The sequence below is a fragment of the Haliotis cracherodii genome, unplaced genomic scaffold, assembly GCF_022045235.1.
Source record: "Haliotis cracherodii isolate W230 unplaced genomic scaffold, xgHalCrac1.p SCAF_18, whole genome shotgun sequence".
NCBI lineage: Eukaryota > Metazoa > Mollusca > Gastropoda > Lepetellida > Haliotidae > Haliotis > Haliotis cracherodii.
In genome coordinates, this window is record NW_027266273.1 from 4,577,475 (window position 1) to 4,597,928 (window position 20,454).

General features: G+C 42.2%; 2 protein-coding genes across 2 annotated transcripts in view; both read left to right on the forward strand.

Annotated features, from left to right (window-relative positions):
* Positions 1-20,454, forward strand: part of LOC139466013 (titin-like) — a 347,974-nt gene that overhangs the window by 108,670 nt on the left and 218,850 nt on the right. The window lies entirely within an intron of this gene.
* LOC139465971 (titin-like) overlaps positions 1-20,454 on the forward strand; it is a 29,880-nt gene that overhangs the window by 2,742 nt on the left and 6,684 nt on the right. The window contains exons 4-21 of the mRNA XM_071247991.1: positions 82-402; positions 466-1,269; positions 1,378-3,270; positions 3,379-4,434; positions 4,543-7,026; positions 7,267-7,806; positions 7,915-8,454; positions 8,563-9,362; positions 9,543-10,010; positions 10,323-10,922; positions 11,103-12,218; positions 12,399-12,998; positions 13,179-14,294; positions 14,475-15,074; positions 15,255-16,370; positions 16,551-17,621; positions 17,802-19,049; positions 19,230-20,345. Coding sequence (XP_071104092.1) covers positions 82-402; positions 466-1,269; positions 1,378-3,270; positions 3,379-4,434; positions 4,543-7,026; positions 7,267-7,806; positions 7,915-8,454; positions 8,563-9,362; positions 9,543-10,010; positions 10,323-10,922; positions 11,103-12,218; positions 12,399-12,998; positions 13,179-14,294; positions 14,475-15,074; positions 15,255-16,370; positions 16,551-17,621; positions 17,802-19,049; positions 19,230-20,345 — 17,489 coding nt within the window. The remainder of the gene's footprint in view (positions 1-81; positions 403-465; positions 1,270-1,377; positions 3,271-3,378; positions 4,435-4,542; positions 7,027-7,266; positions 7,807-7,914; positions 8,455-8,562; positions 9,363-9,542; positions 10,011-10,322; positions 10,923-11,102; positions 12,219-12,398; positions 12,999-13,178; positions 14,295-14,474; positions 15,075-15,254; positions 16,371-16,550; positions 17,622-17,801; positions 19,050-19,229; positions 20,346-20,454) is intronic.

A 20,454-nucleotide genomic window follows, 5' to 3' on the forward strand; every position in this document is an offset into this window, starting at 1 on the left:
AGGAAATACCTGAGGAAGGTGTTGAGAAATACAAGGAAGAGATAGTCATTACTCCCAAACCTGAACCTGTTGTCACTGAAGTTGAGGAAACAACCACTGAAGTGAGTGAAGTGAAAACTGAGGAAATACCTGAGGAAGGTGTTGAGAAATACAAGGAAGAGATAGTCATTTCTCTCAAACCTCAACCTGATGTAACTGAAGTTGAGGAAACAACAACTGAAGTAAGTGAAGTGACAACTGAAGAAATCACAGAAGAAATACCCGAGGAGGATGTTGAGAAACACAAGGAAGAGATAGTCATTTCTCTCAAACCTCAACCTGATGTAACTGAAGTTGAGGAAACAACCACTGAAGTGAGTGAAGTGACAACTGAGGGAATAACTGAGGAAATACCTGAGGAAGGTGTTGAGAAATACAAGGAAGAGATAGTCATTACTCCCAAACCTGAACCTGTTGTCACTGAAGTTGAGGAAACAACCACTGAAGTGAGTGAAGTGACAACTGAAGAAATCACTGAGGAAATTCCTGAGGAGGGTGTTGAGAAACACAAGGAAGAGATTGTCATTACTCCCAAACCTGAACCTGTTGTCACTGAAGTTGAAGTGACAGCACCTGAAGACATCACTGAAACTGTTTTCAGAGAAACTATTGAAGTGACAAAAGAAATCACTGAAGCACCAGAGGAAGTGGAAGCTGAAGTGATTGTTGAGGAGACACCAGAACAGGAAGAGGTTGAGGCAGAAGTTACTATTGAGGAAGTTCCTGAAAAGGAAGAGGTTGAGGCAGAAGTAACTATTGAGGAAGTTCCTACAGAGGAGGTTGAAGCTGAGGTTACCTTTGAAGAAGCACCTGAAAAGGAAGAGGTTGAGGCTGAAGAAATTGCCCTTGAGGAAATCACAGAGGAAATACCCGAGGAGGGTGTTGAAAAGTACAAGGAAGAAATAGTCATTACTCCCAAACCTAAACCTGTTGTCTCTGAAGTTGAGGAAACAACCACTGAAGTGAGTGAAGTGAAAACTGAGGAAATCACTGAGGAAATACCTGAGGAAGGTGTTGAGAAATACAAGGAAGAAATAGTCATTACTCCCAAACCTGAACCTGTTGTCACTGAAGTTGAGGAAACAACCACTGAAGTGAGTGAAGTGACAACTGAGGAAATAACTGAGGAAATACCTGAGGAAGGTGTTGAGATATACAAGGAAGAAATAGTCATTACTCCCAAACCTGAACCTGTTGTCACTGAAGTTGAGGAAACAACCACTGAAGTGAGTGAAGTGACAACTGAGGAAATAACTGAGGAAATACCTGAGGAAGGTGTTGAGAAATACAAGGAAGAGATAGTCATTACTCCCAAAACTGAACCTGTTGTCACTGAAGTTGAGGAAACAACCACTGAAGTGAGTGAAGTGACAACTGAAGAAATCACTGAGGAAATTCCTGAGGAGGGTGTTGAGAAACACAAGGAAGAGATTGTCATTACTCCCAAAACTGAACCTGTTGTCACTGAAGTTGAAGTGACAGCACCTGAAGACATCACTGAAACTGTTTTCAGAGAAACTATTGAAGTGACAAAAGAAATCACTGAAGCACCAGAGGAAGTGGAAGCTGAAGTGATTGTTGAGGAAACACCAGAACAGGAAGAGGTTGAGGCAGTTCCTACAGAGGAGGTTGAATCTGAGGTTACCTTTGAAGAAGCACCTGAAAAGGAAGAGGTTGAGGCTGAAGAAATTGCCCTTGAGGAAATCACAGAGGAAATACCCGAGGAGGGTGTTGAAAAGTACAAGGAAGAAATAGTCATTACTCCCAAACCTGAACCTGTTGTCTCTGAAGTTGAGGAAACAACCACTGAAGTGAGTGAAGTGACAACTGAGGAAATAACCGAGGAAATACCTGAGGAAGGTGTTGAGAAATACAAGGAAGAAATAGTCATTACTCCCAAACCTGAACCTGTTGTCACTGAAGTTGAGGAAACAACCACTGAAGTGAGTGAAGTGACAACTGAAGAAATCACTGAGGAAATTCCTGAGGAGGGTGTTGAGAAACACAAGGAAGAGATTGTCATTACTCCCAAAACTGAACCTGTTGTCACTGAAGTTGAAGTGACAGCACCTGAAGACATCACTGAAACTGTTTTCAGAGAAACTATTGAAGTGACAAAAGAAATCACTGAAGCACCAGAGGAAGTGGAAGCTGAAGTGATTGTTGAGGAAACACCAGAACAGGAAGAGGTTGAGGCAGAAGTAACTATTGAGGAAGTTCCTGAAAAGGAAGAGGTTGAGGCAGAAGTAACTATTGAGGAAGTTCCTACAGAGGAGGTTGAAGCTGAGGTTACCTTTGAAGAAGCACCTGAAAAGGAAGAGGTTGAGGCTGAAGAAATTGCCCTTGAGGAAATAACTGAGGAAATACCTGAGGAAGGTGTTGAGAAATACAAGGAAGAGATAGTCATTACTCCCAAACCTGAACCTGTTGTCACTGAAGTTGAGGAAACAACCACTGAAGTGAGTGAAGTGACAACTGAGGAAATAACTGAGGAAATACCTGAGGAAGATGTTGAAAAGTACAAGGAAGAAATAGTCATTACTCTCAAACCTGAACCTGTTGTCACTGAAGTTGAGGAAACAACCGCTGAAGTGAGTGAAGTGACAACTGAGGAAATACCTGAGGAAGGTGTTGAGAAATACAAGGAAGTGATAGTCATTACTCCCAAAACTGAACCTGTTGTCACTGAAGTTGAGGAAACAACCACTGAAGTGAGTGAAGTGACAACTGAGGAAATCACTGAGGAAATTCCTGAGGAGGGTGTTGAGAAACACAAGGAAGAGATTGTCATTACTCCCAAAACTGAACCTGTTGTCACTGAAGTTGAAGTGACAGCACCTGAAGACATCACTGAAACTGTTTTCAGAGAAACTATTGAAGTGACAAAAGAAATCACTGAAGCACCAGAGGAAGTGGAAGCTGAAGTGATTGTTGAGGAAACACCAGAACAGGAAGAGGTTGAGGCAGAAGTAACTATTGAGGAAGTTCCTGAAAAGGAAGAGGTTGAGGCAGAAGTAACTATTGAGGAAGTTCCTACAGAGGAGGTTGAAGCTGAGGTTACCTTTGAAGAAGCACCTGAAAAGGAAGAGGTTGAGGCTGAAGAAATTGCCCTTAAGGAAATAACTGAGGAAATACCTGAGGAAGGTGTTGAGAAATACAAGGAAGAAATAGTCATTACGCCCAAACCTGAACCTGTTGTCACTGAAGTTGAGGAAACAACCACTGAAGTGAGTGAAGTGACAACTGAGGAAATAACTGAGGAAATACCTGAGGAAGGTGTTGAGAAATACAAGGAAGAGATAGTCATTACTCCCAAACCTGAACCTGTTGTCACTGAAGTTGAGGAAACAACCACTGAAGTGAGTGAAGTGACAACTGAGGAAATCACTGAGGAAATTCCTGAGGAGGGTGTTGAGAAACACAAGGAAGAGATTGTCATTACTCCCAAAACTGAACCTGTTGTCACTGAAGTTGAAGTGACAGCACCTGAAGACATCACTGAAACTGTTTTCAGAGAAACTATTGAAGTGACAAAAGAAATCACTGAAGCACCAGAGGAAGTGGAAGCTGAAGTGATTGTTGAGGAAACACCAGAACAGGAAGAGGTTGAGGCAGAAGTAACTATTGAGGAAGTTCCTGAAAAGGAAGAGGTTGAGGCAGAAGTAACTATTGAGGAAGTTCCTACAGAGGAGGTTGAAGCTGAGGTTACCTTTGAAGAAGCACCTGAAAAGGAAGAGGTTGAGGCTGAAGAAATTGCCCTTGAGGAAATAACTGAGGAAATACCTGAGGAAGGTGTTGAGAAATACAAGGAAGAAATAGTCATTACTCCCAAACCTGAACCTGTTGTCACTGAAGTTGAGGAAACAACCACTGAAGTGAGTGAAGTGACAACTGAGGAAATAACTGAGGAAATTCCTGAGGAGGGTGTTGAGAAACACAAGGAAGAGATTGTCATTACTCCCAAAACTGAACCTGTTGTCACTGAAGTTGAAGTGACAGCACCTGAAGACATCACTGAAACTGTTTTCAGAGAAACTATTGAAGTGACAAAAGAAATCACTGAAGCACCAGAGGAAGTGGAAGCTGAAGTGATTGTTGAGGAAACACCAGAACAGGAAGAGGTTGAGGCAGAAGTAACTATTGAGGAAGTTCCTGAAAAGGAAGAGGTTGAGGCAGAAGTAACTATTGAGGAAGTTCCTACAGAGGAGGTTGAAGCTGAGGTTACCTTTGAAGAAGCACCTGAAAAGGAAGAGGTTGAGGCTGAAGAAATTGCCCTTGAGGAAATAACTGAGGAAATACCTGAGGAAGGTGTTGAGAAATACAAGGAAGAAATAGTCATTACGCCCAAACCTGAACCTGTTGTCACTGAAGTTGAGGAAACAACCACTGAAGTGAGTGAAGTGACAACTGAGGAAATAACTGAGGAAATACCTCAGGAAGGTGTTGAGAAATACAAGGAAGAGATAGTCATTACTCCCAAACCTGAACCTGTTGTCACTGAAGTTGAGGAAACAACCACTGAAGTGAGTGAAGTGACAACTGAGGAAATCACTGAGGAAATTCCTGAGGAGGGTGTTGAGAAACACAAGGAAGAGATTGTCATTACTCCCAAAACTGAACCTGTTGTCACTGAAGTTGAAGTGACAGCACCTGAAGACATCACTGAAACTGTTTTCAGAGAAACTATTGAAGTGACAAAAGAAATCACTGAAGCACCAGAGGAAGTGGAAGCTGAAGTGATTGTTGAGGAAACACCAGAACAGGAAGAGGTTGAGGCAGAAGTAACTATTGAGGAAGTTCCTGAAAAGGAAGAGGTTGAGGCTGAAGTAACTATTGAGGAAGTTCCTACAGAGGAGGTTGAAGCTGAGGTTACCTTTGAAGAAGCACCTGAAAAGGAAGAGGTTGAGGCTGAAGAAATTGCCCTTGAGGAAATAACTGAGGAAATACCTGAGGAAGGTGTTGAGAAATACAAGGAAGAGATAGTCATTACGCCCAAACCTGAACCTGTTGTCACTGAAGTTGAGGAAACAACCACTGAAGTGAGTGAAGTGACAACTGAGGAAATCACTGAGGAAATTCCTGAGGAGGGTGTTGAGAAACACAAGGAAGAGATTGTCATTACTCCCAAAACTGAACCTGTTGTCACTGAAGTTGAAGTGACAGCACCTGAAGACATCACTGAAACTGTTTTCAGAGAAACTATTGAAGTGACAAAAGAAATCACTGAAGCACCAGAGGAAGTGGAAGCTGAAGTGATTGTTGAGGAAACACCAGAACAGGAAGAGGTTGAGGCAGAAGTAACTATTGAGGAAGTTCCTGAAAAGGAAGAGGTTGAGGCAGAAGTAACTATTGAGGAAGTTCCTACAGAGGAGGTTGAAGCTGAGGTTACCTTTGAAGAAGCACCTGAAAAGGAAGAGGTTGAGGCTGAAGAAATTGCCCTTGAGGAAATAACTGAGGAAATACCTGAGGAAGGTGTTGAGAAATACAAGGAAGAAATAGTCATTACTCCCAAACCTGAACCTGTTGTCACTGAAGTTGAGGAAACAACCACTGAAGTGAGTGAAGTGACAACTGAGGAAATGACTGAGGAAATTCCTGAGGAGGGTGTTGAGAAACACAAGGAAGAGATAGTCATTACTCCCAAAACTGAACCTGTTGTCACTGAAGTTGAGGAAACAACCACTGAAGTGAGTGAAGTGACAACTGAAGAAATCACTGAGGAAATTCCTGAGGAAGGTGTTGAGAAACACAAGGAAGAGATTGTCATTACTTCCAAAACTGAACCTGTTGTCACTGAAGTTGAAGTGACAGCACCTGAAGACATCACTGAAACTGTTTTCAGAGAAACTATTGAAGTGACAAAAGAAATCACTGAAGCACCAGAGGAAGTGGAAGCTGAAGTGATTGTTGAGGAAACACCAGAACAGGAAGAGGTTGAGGCAGAAGTAACTATTGAGGAAGTTCCTGAAAAGGAAGAGGTTGAGGCAGAAGTAACTATTGAGGAAGTTCCTACAGAGGAGGTTGAAGCTGAGGTTACCTTTGAAGAAGCACCTGAAAAGGAAGAGGTTGAGGCTGAAGAAATTGCCCTTGAGGAAATAACTGAGGAAGTACCTGAGGAAGGTGTTGAGAAATACAAGGAAGAAATAGTCATTACTCCCAAACCTGAACCTGTTGTCACTGAAGTTGAGGAAACAACCACTGAAGTGAGTGAAGTGACAACTGAGGAAATGACTGAGGAAATTCCTGAGGAGGGTGTTGAGAAACACAAGGAAGAGATAGTCATTACTCCCAAAACTGAACCTGTTGTCACTGAAGTTGAGGAAACAACCACTGAAGTGAGTGAAGTGACAACTGAAGAAATCACTGAGGAAATTCCTGAGGAGGGTGTTGAGAAACACAAGGAAGAGATTGTCATTACTTCCAAAACTGAACCTGTTGTCACTGAAGTTGAAGTGACAGCACCTGAAGACATCACTGAAACTGTTTTCAGAGAAACTATTGAAGTGACAAAAGAAATCACTGAAGCACCAGAGGAAGTGGAAGCTGAAGTGATTGTTGAGGAAACACCAGAACAGGAAGAGGTTGAGGCAGAAGTAACTATTGAGGAAGTTCCTGAAAAGGAAGAGGTTGAGGCAGAAGTAACTATTGAGGAAGTTCCTACAGAGGAGGTTGAAGCTGAGGTTACCTTTGAAGAAGCACCTGAAAAGGAAGAGGTTGAGGCTGAAGAAATTGCCCTTGAGGAAATAACTGAAGAAATACCTGAGGAAGGTGTTGAGAAATACAAGGAAGAAATAGTCATTACTCCCAAACCTGAACCTGTTGTCACTGAAGTTGAGGAAACAACCACTGAAGTGAGTGAAGTGACAACTGAGGAAATAACTGAGGAAATACCTGAGGAAGATGTTGAGAAATACAAGGAAGAAATAGTCATTACGCCCAAACCTGAACCTGTTGTCACTGAAGTTGAGGAAACAACCACTGAAGTGAGTGAAGTGACAACTGAGGAAATAACTGAGGAAATACCTGAGGAAGGTGTTGAGAAATACAAGGAAGAAATAGTCATTACTCCCAAACCTGAACCTGTTGTCACTGAAGTTGAGGAAACAACCACTGAAGTGAGTGAAGTGACAACTGAGGAAATAACTGAGGAAATACCTGAGGAAGGTGTTGAGAAATACAAGGAAGAGATAGTCATTACTCCCAAAACTGAACCTGTTGTCACTGAAGTTGAGGAAACAACCACTGAAGTGAGTGAAGTGACAACTGAGGAAATAACTGAGGAAATTCCTGAGGAGGGTGTTGAGAAACACAAGGAAGAGATTGTCATTACTCCCAAAACTGAACCTGTTGTCACTGAAGTTGAAGTGACAGCACCTGAAGACATCACTGAAACTGTTTTCAGAGAAACTATTGAAGTGACAAAAGAAATCACTGAAGCACCAGAGGAAGTGGAAGCTGAAGTGATTGTTGAGGAAACACCAGAACAGGAAGAGGTTGAGGCAGAAGTAACTATTGAGGAAGTTCCTGAAAAGGAAGAGGTTGAGGCAGAAGTAACTATTGAGGAAGTTCCTACAGAGGAGGTTGAAGCTGAGGTTACCTTTGAAGAAGCACCTGAAAAGGAAGAGGTTGAGGCTGAAGAAATTGCCCTTGAGGAAATAACTGAGGAAATACCTGAGGAAGGTGTTGAGAAATACAAGGAAGAAATAGTCATTACGCCCAAACCTGAACCTGTTGTCACTGAAGTTGAGGAAACAACCACTGAAGTGAGTGAAGTGACAACTGAGGAAATAACTGAGGAAATACCTGAGGAAGGTGTTGAGAAATACAAGGAAGAGATAGTCATTACTCCCAAACCTGAACCTGTTGTCACTGAAGTTGAGGAAACAACCACTGAAGTGAGTGAAGTGACAACTGAGGAAATCACTGAGGAAATTCCTGAGGAGGGTGTTGAGAAACACAAGGAAGAGATTGTCATTACTCCCAAAACTGAACCTGTTGTCACTGAAGTTGAAGTGACAGCACCTGAAGACATCACTGAAACTGTTTTCAGAGAAACTATTGAAGTGACAAAAGAAATCACTGAAGCACCAGAGGAAGTGGAAGCTGAAGTGATTGTTGAGGAAACACCAGAACAGGAAGAGGTTGAGGCAGAAGTAACTATTGAGGAAGTTCCTGAAAAGGAAGAGGTTGAGGCTGAAGTAACTATTGAGGAAGTTCCTACAGAGGAGGTTGAAGCTGAGGTTACCTTTGAAGAAGCACCTCAAAAGGAAGAGGTTGAGGCTGTAGAAATTGCCCTTGAGGAAATAACTGAGGAAATACCTGAGGAAGGTGTTGAGAAATACAAGGAAGAAATAGTCATTACGCCCAAACCTGAACCTGTTGTCACTGAAGTTGAGGAAACAACCACTGAAGTGAGTGAAGTGACAACTGAGGAAATAACTGAGGAAATACCTGAGGAAGGTGTTGAGAAATACAAGGAAGAGATAGTCATTACTCCCAAACCTGAACCTGTTGTCACTGAAGTTGAGGAAACAACCACTGAAGTGAGTGAAGTGACAACTGAGGAAATAACTGAGGAAATACCTGAGGAAGGTGTTGAGAAATACAAGGAAGAAATAGTCATTACGCCCAAACCTGAACCTGTTGTCACTGAAGTTGAGGAAACAACCACTGAAGTGAGTGAAGTGACAACTGAGGAAATAACTGAGGAAATTCCTGAGGAGGGTGTTGAGAAACACAAGGAAGAGATTGTCATTACTCCCAAAACTGAACCTGTTGTCACTGAAGTTGAAGTGACAGCACCTGAAGACATCACTGAAACTGTTTTCAGAGAAACTATTGAAGTGACAAAAGAAATCACTTCAGCACCAGAGGAAGTGGAAGCTGAAGTGATTGTTGAGGAAACACCAGAACAGGAAGAGGTTGAGGCAGAAGTAACTATTGAGGAAGTTCCTGAAAAGGAAGAGGTTGAGGCAGAAGTAACTATTGAGGAAGTTCCTACAGAGGAGGTTGAAGCTGAGGTTACCTTTGAAGAAGCACCTGAAAAGGAAGAGGTTGAGGCTGAAGAAATTGCCCTTGAGGAAATAACTGAGGAAATACCTGAGGAAGGTGTTGAGAAATACAAGGAAGAAATAGTCATTACGCCCAAACCTGAACCTGTTGTCACTGAAGTTGAGGAAACAACCACTGAAGTGAGTGAAGTGACAACTGAGGAAATAACTCAGGAAATACCTGAGGAAGGTGTTGAGAAATACAAGGAAGAAATAGTCATTACTCCCAAACCTGAACCTGTTGTCACTGAAGTTGAGGAAACAACCACTGAAGTGAGTGAAGTGACAACTGAGGAAATAACTGAGGAAATACCTGAGGAAGGTGTTGAGAAATACAAGGAAGAGATAGTCATTACTCCCAAAACTGAACCTGTTGTCACTGAAGTTGAGGAAACAACCACTGAAGTGAGTGAAGTGACAACTGAAGAAATCACTGAGGAAATTCCTGAGGAGGGTGTTGAGAAACACAAGGAAGAGATTGTCATTACTCCCAAAACTGAACCTGTTGTCACTGAAGTTGAAGTGACAGCACCTGAAGACATCACTGAAACTGTTTTCAGAGAAACTATTGAAGTGACAAAAGAAATCACTGAAGCACCAGAGGAAGTGGAAGCTGAAGTGATTGTTGAGGAAACACCAGAACAGGAAGAGGTTGAGGCAGAAGTAACTATTGAGGAAGTTCCTGAAAAGGAAGAGGTTGAGGCAGAAGTAACTATTGAGGAAGTTCCTACAGAGGAGGTTGAAGCTGAGGTTACCTTTGAAGAAGCACCTGAAAAGGAAGAGGTTGAGGCTGAAGAAATTGCCCTTGAGGAAATAACTGAGGAAATACCTGAGGAAGGTGTTGAGAAATACAAGGAAGAAATAGTCATTACTCCCAAACCTGAACCTGTTGTCACTGAAGTTGAGGAAACAACCACTGAAGTGAGTGAAGTGACAACTGAGGAAATAACTGAGGAAATACCTGAGGAAGATGTTGAGAAATACAAGGAAGAAATAGTCATTACTCCCAAACCTGAACCTGTTGTCACTGAAGTTGAGGAAACAACCACTGAAGTGAGTGAAGTGACAACTGAGGAAATAACTGAGGAAATACCTGAGGAAGGTGTTGAGAAATACAAGGAAGAGATAGTCATTACTCCCAAAACTGAACCTGTTGTCACTGAAGTTGAGGAAACAACCACTGAAGTGAGTGAAGTGACAACTGAGGAAATCACTGAGGAAATTCCTGAGGAGGGTGTTGAGAAACACAAGGAAGAGATTGTCATTACTCCCAAAACTGAACCTGTTGTCACTGAAGTTGAAGTGACAGCACCTGAAGACATCACTGAAACTGTTTTCAGAGAAACTATTGAAGTGACAAAAGAAATCACTGAAGCACCAGAGGAAGTGGAAGCTGAAATGATTGTTGAGGAAACACCAGAACAGGAAGAGGTTGAGGCAGAAGTAACTATTGAGGAAGTTCCTGAAAAGGAAGAGGTTGAGGCAGAAGTAACTATTGAGGAAGTTCCTACAGAGGAGGTTGAAGCTGAGGTTACCTTTGAAGAAGCACCTGAAAAGGAAGAGGTTGAGGCTGAAGAAATTGCCCTTGAGGAAATAACTGAGGAAATACCTGAGGAAGGTGTTGAGAAATACAAGGAAGAAATAGTCATTACTCCCAAACCTGAACCTGTTGTCACTGAAGTTGTGGAAACAACCACTGAAGTGAGTGAAGTGACAACTGAGGAAATAACTGAGGAAATACCTGAGGAAGATGTTGAGAAATACAAGGAAGAAATAGTCATTACGCCCAAACCTGAACCTGTTGTCACTGAAGTTGAGGAAACAACCACTGAAGTGAGTGAAGTGACAACTGAGGAAATAACTGAGGAAATACCTGAGGAAGGTGTTGAGAAATACAAGGAAGAGATAGTCATTACTCCCAAAACTGAACCTGTTGTCACTGAAGTTGAGGAAACAACCACTGAAGTGAGTGAAGTGACAACTGAAGAAATCACTGAGGAAATTCCTGAGGAGGGTGTTGAGAAACACAAGGAAGAGATTGTCATTACTCCCAAAACTGAACCTGTTGTCACTGAAGTTGAAGTGACAGCACCTGAAGACATCACTGAAACTGTTTTCAGAGAAACTATTGAAGTGACAAAAGAAATCACTGAAGCACCAGAGGAAGTGGAAGCTGAAGTGATTGTTGAGGAAACACCAGAACAAGAAGAGGTTGAGGCAGAAGTAACTATTGAGGAAGTTCCTGAAAAGGAAGAGGTTGAGGCAGAAGTAACTATTGAGGAAGTTCCTACAGAGGAGGTTGAAGCTGAGGTTACCTTTGAAGAAGCACCTGAAAAGGAAGAGGTTGAGGCTGAAGAAATTGCCCTTGAGGAAATAACTGAGGAAATACCTGAGGAAGGTGTTGAGAAATACAAGGAAGAAATAGTCATTACGCCCAAACCTGAACCTGTTGTCACTGAAGTTGAGGAAACAACCACTGAAGTGAGTGAAGTGACAACTGAGGAAATAACTGAGGAAATTCCTGAGGAAGATGTTGAGAAACACAAGGAAGAGATTGTCATTACTCCCAAAACTGAACCTGTTGTCACTGAAGTTGAAGTGACAGCACCTGAAGACATCACTGAAACTGTTTTCAGAGAAACTATTGAAGTGACAAAAGAAATCACTGAAGCACCAGAGGAAGTGGAAGCTGAAGTGATTGTTGAGGAAACACCAGAACAGGAAGAGGTCGAGGCAGAAGTAACTATTGAGGAAGTTCCTGAAAAGGAAGAGGTTGAGGCAGAAGTAACTATTGAGGAAGTTCCTACAGAGGAGGTTGAAGCTGAGGTTACCTTTGAAGAAGCACCTGAAAAGGAAGAGGTTGAGGCTGAAGAAATTGCCCTTGAGGAAATAACTGAGGAAATACCTGAGGAAGGTGTTGAGAAATACAAGGAAGAAATAGTCATTACGCCCAAACCTGAACCTGTTGTCACTGAAGTTGAGGAAACAACCACTGAAGTGAGTGAAGTGACAACTGAGGAAATAACTCAGGAAATACCTGAGGAAGGTGTTGAGAAATACAAGGAAGAAATAGTCATTACTCCCAAACCTGAACCTGTTGTCACTGAAGTTGAGGAAACAACCACTGAAGTGAGTGAAGTGACAACTGAGGAAATAACTGAGGAAATACCTGAGGAAGGTGTTGAGAAATACAAGGAAGAGATAGTCATTACTCCCAAAACTGAACCTGTTGTCACTGAAGTTGAGGAAACAACCACTGAAGTGAGTGAAGTGACAACTGAAGAAATCACTGAGGAAATTCCTGAGGAGGGTGTTGAGAAACACAAGGAAGAGATTGTCATTACTCCCAAAACTGAACCTGTTGTCACTGAAGTTGAAGTGACAGCACCTGAAGACATCACTGAAACTGTTTTCAGAGAAACTATTGAAGTGACAAAAGAAATCACTGAAGCACCAGAGGAAGTGGAAGCTGAAGTGATTGTTGAGGAAACACCAGAACAGGAAGAGGTTGAGGCAGAAGTAACTATTGAGGAAGTTCCTGAAAAGGAAGAGGTTGAGGCAGAAGTAACTATTGAGGAAGTTCCTACAGAGGAGGTTGAAGCTGAGGTTACCTTTGAAGAAGCACCTGAAAAGGAAGAGGTTGAGGCTGAAGAAATTGCCCTTGAGGAAATAACTGAGGAAATACCTGAGGAAGGTGTTGAGAAATACAAGGAAGAAATAGTCATTACTCCCAAACCTGAACCTGTTGTCACTGAAGTTGAGGAAACAACCACTGAAGTGAGTGAAGTGACAACTGAGGAAATAACTGAGGAAATACCTGAGGAAGATGTTGAGAAATACAAGGAAGAAATAGTCATTACGCCCAAACCTGAACCTGTTGTCACTGAAGTTGAGGAAACAACCACTGAAGTGAGTGAAGTGACAACTGAGGAAATAACTGAGGAAATACCTGAGGAAGGTGTTGAGAAATACAAGGAAGAGATAGTCATTACTCCCAAAACTGAACCTGTTGTCACTGAAGTTGAGGAAACAACCACTGAAGTGAGTGAAGTGACAACTGAAGAAATCACTGAGGAAATTCCTGAGGAGGGTGTTGAGAAACACAAGGAAGAGATTGTCATTACTCCCAAAACTGAACCTGTTGTCACTGAAGTTGAAGTGACAGCACCTGAAGACATCACTGAAACTGTTTTCAGAGAAACTATTGAAGTGACAAAAGAAATCACTGAAGCACCAGAGGAAGTGGAAGCTGAAGTGATTGTTGAGGAAACACCAGAACAAGAAGAGGTTGAGGCAGAAGTAACTATTGAGGAAGTTCCTGAAAAGGAAGAGGTTGAGGCAGAAGTAACTATTGAGGAAGTTCCTACAGAGGAGGTTGAAGCTGAGGTTACCTTTGAAGAAGCACCTGAAAAGGAAGAGGTTGAGGCTGAAGAAATTGCCCTTGAGGAAATAACTGAGGAAATACCTGAGGAAGGTGTTGAGAAATACAAGGAAGAAATAGTCATTACGCCCAAACCTGAACCTGTTGTCACTGAAGTTGAGGAAACAACCACTGAAGTGAGTGAAGTGACAACTGAGGAAATAACTGAGGAAATTCCTGAGGAAGATGTTGAGAAACACAAGGAAGAGATTGTCATTACTCCCAAAACTGAACCTGTTGTCACTGAAGTTGAAGTGACAGCACCTGAAGACATCACTGAAACTGTTTTCAGAGAAACTATTGAAGTGACAAAAGAAATCACTGAAGCACCAGAGGAAGTGGAAGCTGAAGTGATTGTTGAGGAAACACCAGAACAGGAAGAGGTCGAGGCAGAAGTAACTATTGAGGAAGTTCCTGAAAAGGAAGAGGTTGAGGCAGAAGTAACTATTGAGGAAGTTCCTACAGAGGAGGTTGAAGCTGAGGTTACCTTTGAAGAAGCACCTGAAAAGGAAGAGGTTGAGGCTGAAGAAATTGCCCTTGAGGAAATAACTGAGGAAATACCTGAGGAAGGTGTTGAGAAATACAAGGAAGAAATAGTCATTACGCCCAAACCTGAACCTGTTGTCACTGAAGTTGAGGAAACAACCACTGAAGTGAGTGAAGTGACAACTGAGGAAATAACTCAGGAAATACCTGAGGAAGGTGTTGAGAAATACAAGGAAGAAATAGTCATTACTCCCAAACCTGAACCTGTTGTCACTGAAGTTGAGGAAACAACCACTGAAGTGAGTGAAGTGACAACTGAGGAAATAACTGAGGAAATACCTGAGGAAGGTGTTGAGAAATACAAGGAAGAGATAGTCATTACTCCCAAAACTGAACCTGTTGTCACTGAAGTTGAGGAAACAACCACTGAAGTGAGTGAAGTGACAACTGAAGAAATCACTGAGGAAATTCCTGAGGAGGGTGTTGAGAAACACAAGGAAGAGATTGTCATTACTCCCAAAACTGAACCTGTTGTCACTGAAGTTGAAGTGACAGCACCTGAAGACATCACTGAAACTGTTTTCAGAGAAACTATTGAAGTGACAAAAGAAATCACTGAAGCACCAGAGGAAGTGGAAGCTGAAGTGATTGTTGAGGAAACACCAGAACAGGAAGAGGTTGAGGCAGAAGTAACTATTGAGGAAGTTCCTGAAAAGGAAGAGGTTGAGGCAGAAGTAACTATTGAGGAAGTTCCTACAGAGGAGGTTGAAGCTGAGGTTACCTTTGAAGAAGCACCTGAAAAGGAAGAGGTTGAGGCTGAAGAAATTGCCCTTGAGGAAATAACTGAGGAAATACCTGAGGAAGGTGTTGAGAAATACAAGGAAGAAATAGTCATTACTCCCAAACCTGAACCTGTTGTCACTGAAGTTGAGGAAACAACCACTGAAGTGAGTGAAGTGACAACTGAGGAAATAACTGAGGAAATACCTGAGGAAGATGTTGAGAAATACAAGGAAGAAATAGTCATTACGCCCAAACCTGAACCTGTTGTCACTGAAGTTGAGGAAACAACCACTGAAGTGAGTGAAGTGACAACTGAGGAAATAACTGAGGAAATACCTGAGGAAGGTGTTGAGAAATACAAGGAAGAGATAGTCATTACTCCCAAAACTGAACCTGTTGTCACTGAAGTTGAGGAAACAACCACTGAAGTGAGTGAAGTGACAACTGAAGAAATCACTGAGGAAATTCCTGAGGAGGGTGTTGAGAAACACAAGGAAGAGATTGTCATTACTCCCAAAACTGAACCTGTTGTCACTGAAGTTGAAGTGACAGCACCTGAAGACATCACTGAAACTGTTTTCAGAGAAACTATTGAAGTGACAAAAGAAATCACTGAAGCACCAGAGGAAGTGGAAGCTGAAGTGATTGTTGAGGAAACACCAGAACAGGAAGAGGTTGAGGCAGAAGTAACTATTGAGGAAGTTCCTGAAAAGGAAGAGGTTGAGGCAGAAGTAACTATTGAGGAAGTTCCTACAGAGGAGGTTGAAGCTGAGGTTACCTTTGAAGAAGCACCTGAAAAGGAAGAGGTTGAGGCTGAAGAAATTGCCCTTGAGGAAATAACTGAGGAAATACCTGAGGAAGGTGTTGAGAAATACAAGGAAGAAATAGTCATTACGCCCAAACCTGAACCTGTTGTCACTGAAGTTGAGGAAACAACCACTGAAGTGAGTGAAGTGACAACTGAGGAAATAACTGAGGAAATTCCTGAGGAAGATGTTGAGAAACACAAGGAAGAGATTGTCATTACTCCCAAAACTGAACCTGTTGTCACTGAAGTTGAAGTGACAGCACCTGAAGACATCACTGAAACTGTTTTCAGAGAAACTATTGAAGTGACAAAAGAAATCACTGAAGCACCAGAGGAAGTGGAAGCTGAAGTGATTGTTGAGGAAACACCAGAACAGGAAGAGGTTGAGGCAGAAGTAACTATTGAGGAAGTTCCTGAAAAGGAAGAGGTTGAGGCAGAAGTAACTATTGAGGAAGTTCCTACAGAGGAGGTTGAAGCTGAGGTTACCTTTGAAGAAGCACCTGAAAAGGAAGAGGTTGAGGCTGAAGAAATTGCCCTTGAGGAAATAACTGAGGAAATACCTGAGGAAGGTGTTGAGAAATACAAGGAAGAAATAGTCATTACTCCCAAACCTGAACCTGTTGTCACTGAAGTTGAGGAAACAACCACTGAAGTGAGTGAAGTGACAACTGAGGAAATAACTGAGGAAATACCTGAGGAAGGTGTTGAGAAATACAAGGAAGAGATAGTCATTACGCCCAAACCTGAACCTGTTGTCACTGAAGTTGAGGAAACAACCACTGAAGTGAGTGAAGTGACAACTGAGGAAATAACTGAGGAAATACCTGAGGAAGGTGTTGAGAAATACAAGGAAGAGATAGTCATTACTCCCAAAACTGAACCTGTTGTCACTGAAGTTGAGGAAACAACCACTGAAGTGAGTGAAGTGACAACTGAAGAAATCACTGAGGAAATTCCTGAGGAGGGTGTTGAGAAACACAAGGAAGAGATTGTCATTACTCCCAAAACTGAACCTGTTGTCACTGAAGTTGAAGTGACAGCACCTGAAGACATCACTGAAACTGTTTTCAGAGAAACTATTGAAGTGACAAAAGAAATCACTGAAGCACCAGAGGAAGTGGAAGCTGAAGTGATTGTTGAGGAAACACCAGAACAGGAAGAGGTTGAGGCAGAAGTAACTATTGAGGAAGTTCCTGAAAAGGAAGAGGTTGAGGCAGAAGTAACTATTGAGGAAGTTCCTACAGAGGAGGTTGAAGCTGAGGTTACCTTTGAAGAAGCACCTGAAAAGGAAGAGGTTGAGGCTGAAGAAATTGCCCTTGAGGAAATAACTGAGGAAATACCTGAGGAAGGTGTTGAGAAATACAAGGAAGAAATAGTCATTACGCCCAAACCTGAACCTGTTGTCACTGAAGTTGAGGAAACAACCACTGAAGTGAGTGAAGTGACAACTGAGGAAATAACTGAGGAAATTCCTGAGGAAGATGTTGAGAAACACAAGGAAGAGATTGTCATTACTCCCAAAACTGAACCTGTTGTCACTGAAGTTGAAGTGACAGCACCTGAAGACATCACTGAAACTGTTTTCAGAGAAACTATTGAAGTGACAAAAGAAATCACTGAAGCACCAGAGGAAGTGGAAGCTGAAGTGATTGTTGAGGAAACACCAGAACAGGAAGAGGTTGAGGCAGAAGTAACTATTGAGGCAGTTCCTACAGAGGAGGTTGAAGCTGAGGTTACCTTTGAAGAAGCACCTGAAAAGGAAGAGGTTGAGGCTGAAGAAATTGCCCTTGAGGAAATAACTGAGGAAATACCTGAGGAAGGTGTTGAGAAATACAAGGAAGAAATAGTCATTACGCCCAAACCTGAACCTGTTGTCACTGAAGTTGAGGAAACAACCACTGAAGTGAGTGAAGTGACAACTGAGGAAATAACTCAGGAAATACCTGAGGAAGGTGTTGAGAAATACAAGGAAGAAATAGTCATTACTCCCAAACCTGAACCTGTTGTCACTGAAGTTGAGGAAACAACCACTGAAGTGAGTGAAGTGACAACTGAGGAAATAACTGAGGAAATACCTGAGGAAGGTGTTGAGAAATACAAGGAAGAGATAGTCATTACTCCCAAAACTGAACCTGTTGTCACTGAAGTTGAGGAAACAACCACTGAAGTGAGTGAAGTGACAACTGAAGAAATCACTGAGGAAATTCCTGAGGAGGGTGTTGAGAAACACAAGGAAGAGATTGTCATTACTCCCAAAACTGAACCTGTTGTCACTGAAGTTGAAGTGACAGCACCTGAAGACATCACTGAAACTGTTTTCAGAGAAACTATTGAAGTGACAAAAGAAATCACTGAAGCACCAGAGGAAGTGGAAGCTGAAGTGATTGTTGAGGAAACACCAGAACAGGAAGAGGTTGAGGCAGAAGTAACTATTGAGGAAGTTCCTGAAAAGGAAGAGGTTGAGGCAGAAGTAACTATTGAGGAAGTTCCTACAGAGGAGGTTGAAGCTGAGGTTACCTTTGAAGAAGCACCTGAAAAGGAAGAGGTTGAGGCTGAAGAAATTGCCCTTGAGGAAATAACTGAGGAAATACCTGAGGAAGGTGTTGAGAAATACAAGGAAGAAATAGTCATTACGCCCAAACCTGAACCTGTTGTCACTGAAGTTGAGGAAACAACCACTGAAGTGAGTGAAGTGACAACTGAGGAAATAACTGAGGAAATACCTGAGGAAGGTGTTGAGAAATACAAGGAAGAAATAGTCATTACTCCCAAACCTGAACCTATTGTCACTGAAGTTGAGGAAACAACCACTGAAGTGAGTGAAGTGACAACTGAGGAAATAACTGAGGAAATACCTGAGGAAGGTGTTGAGAAATACAAGGAAGAGATAGTCATTACTCCCAAAACTGAACCTGTTGTCACTGAAGTTGAGGAAACAACCACTGAAGTGAGTGAAGTGACAACTGAAGAAATCACTGAGGAAATTCCTGAGGAGGGTGTTGAGAAACACAAGGAAGAGATTGTCATTACTCCCAAAACTGAACCTGTTGTCACTGAAGTTGAAGTGACAGCACCTGAAGACATCACTGAAACTGTTTTCAGAGAAACTATTGAAGTGACAAAAGAAATCACTGAAGCACCAGAGGAAGTGGAAGCTGAAGTGATTGTTGAGGAAACACCAGAACAGGAAGAGGTTGAGGCAGAAGTAACTATTGAGGAAGTTCCTGAAAAGGAAGAGGTTGAGGCAGAAGTAACTATTGAGGAAGTTCCTACAGAGGAGGTTGAAGCTGAGGTTACCTTTGAAGAAGCACCTGAAAAGGAAGAGGTTGAGGCTGAAGAAATTGCCCTTGAGGAAATAACTGAGGAAATACCTGAGGAAGGTGTTGAGAAATACAAGGAAGAAATAGTCATTACTCCCAAACCTGAACCTGTTGTCACTGAAGTTGAGGAAACAACCACTGAAGTGAGTGAAGTGACAACTGAGGAAATAACTGAGGAAATACCTGAGGAAGGTGTTGAGAAATACAAGGAAGAGATAGTCATTACTCCCAAAACTGAACCTGTTGTCACTGAAGTTGAGGAAACAACCACTGAAGTGAGTGAAGTGACAACTGAAGAAATCACTGAGGAAATTCCTGAGGAGGGTGTTGAGAAACACAAGGAAGAGATTGTCATTACTCCCAAAACTGAACCTGTTGTCACTGAAGTTGAAGTGACAGCACCTGAAGACATCACTGAAACTGTTTTCAGAGAAACTATTGAAGTGACAAAAGAAATCACTGAAGCACCAGAGGAAGTGGAAGCTGAAGTGATTGTTGAGGAAACACCAGAACAGGAAGAGGTTGAGGCAGAAGTAACTATTGAGGAAGTTCCTGAAAAGGAAGAGGTTGAGGCAGAAGTAACTATTGAGGAAGTTCCTACAGAGGAGGTTGAAGCTGAGGTTACCTTTGAAGAAGCACCTGAAAAGGAAGAGGTTGAGGCTGAAGAAATTGCCCTTGAGGAAATAACTGAGGAAATACCTGAGGAAGGTGTTGAGAAATACAAGGAAGAAATAGTCATTACGCCCAAACCTGAACCTGTTGTCACTGAAGTTGAGGAAACAACCACTGAAGTGAGTGAAGTGACAACTGAGGAAATAACTGAGGAAATTCCTGAGGAAGATGTTGAGAAACACAAGGAAGAGATTGTCATTACTCCCAAAACTGAACCTGTTGTCACTGAAGTTGAAGTGACAGCACCTGAAGACATCACTGAAACTGTTTTCAGAGAAACTATTGAAGTGACAAAAGAAATCACTGAAGCACCAGAGGAAGTGGAAGCTGAAGTGATTGTTGAGGAAACACCAGAACAGGAAGAGGTTGAGGCAGAAGTAACTATTGAGGAAGTTCCTGAAAAGGAAGAGGTTGAGGCAGAAGTAACTATTGAGGAAGTTCCTACAGAGGAGGTTGAAGCTGAGGTTACCTTTGAAGAAGCACCTGAAAAGGAAGAGGTTGAGGCTGAAGAAATTGCCCTTGAGGAAATAACTGAGGAAATACCTGAGGAAGGTGTTGAGAAATACAAGGAAGAAATAGTCATTACTCCCAAACCTGAACCTGTTGTCACTGAAGTTGAGGAAACAACCACTGAAGTGAGTGAAGTGACAACTGAGGAAATAACTGAGGAAATACCTGAGGAAGGTGTTGAGAAATACAAGGAAGAAATAGTCATTACGCCCAAACCTGAACCTGTTGTCACTGAAGTTGAGGAAACAACCACTGAAGTGAGTGAAGTGACAACTGAGGAAATAACTGAGGAAATACCTGAGGAAGGTGTTGAGAAATACAAGGAAGAAATAGTCATTACTCCCAAACCTGAACCTGTTGTCACTG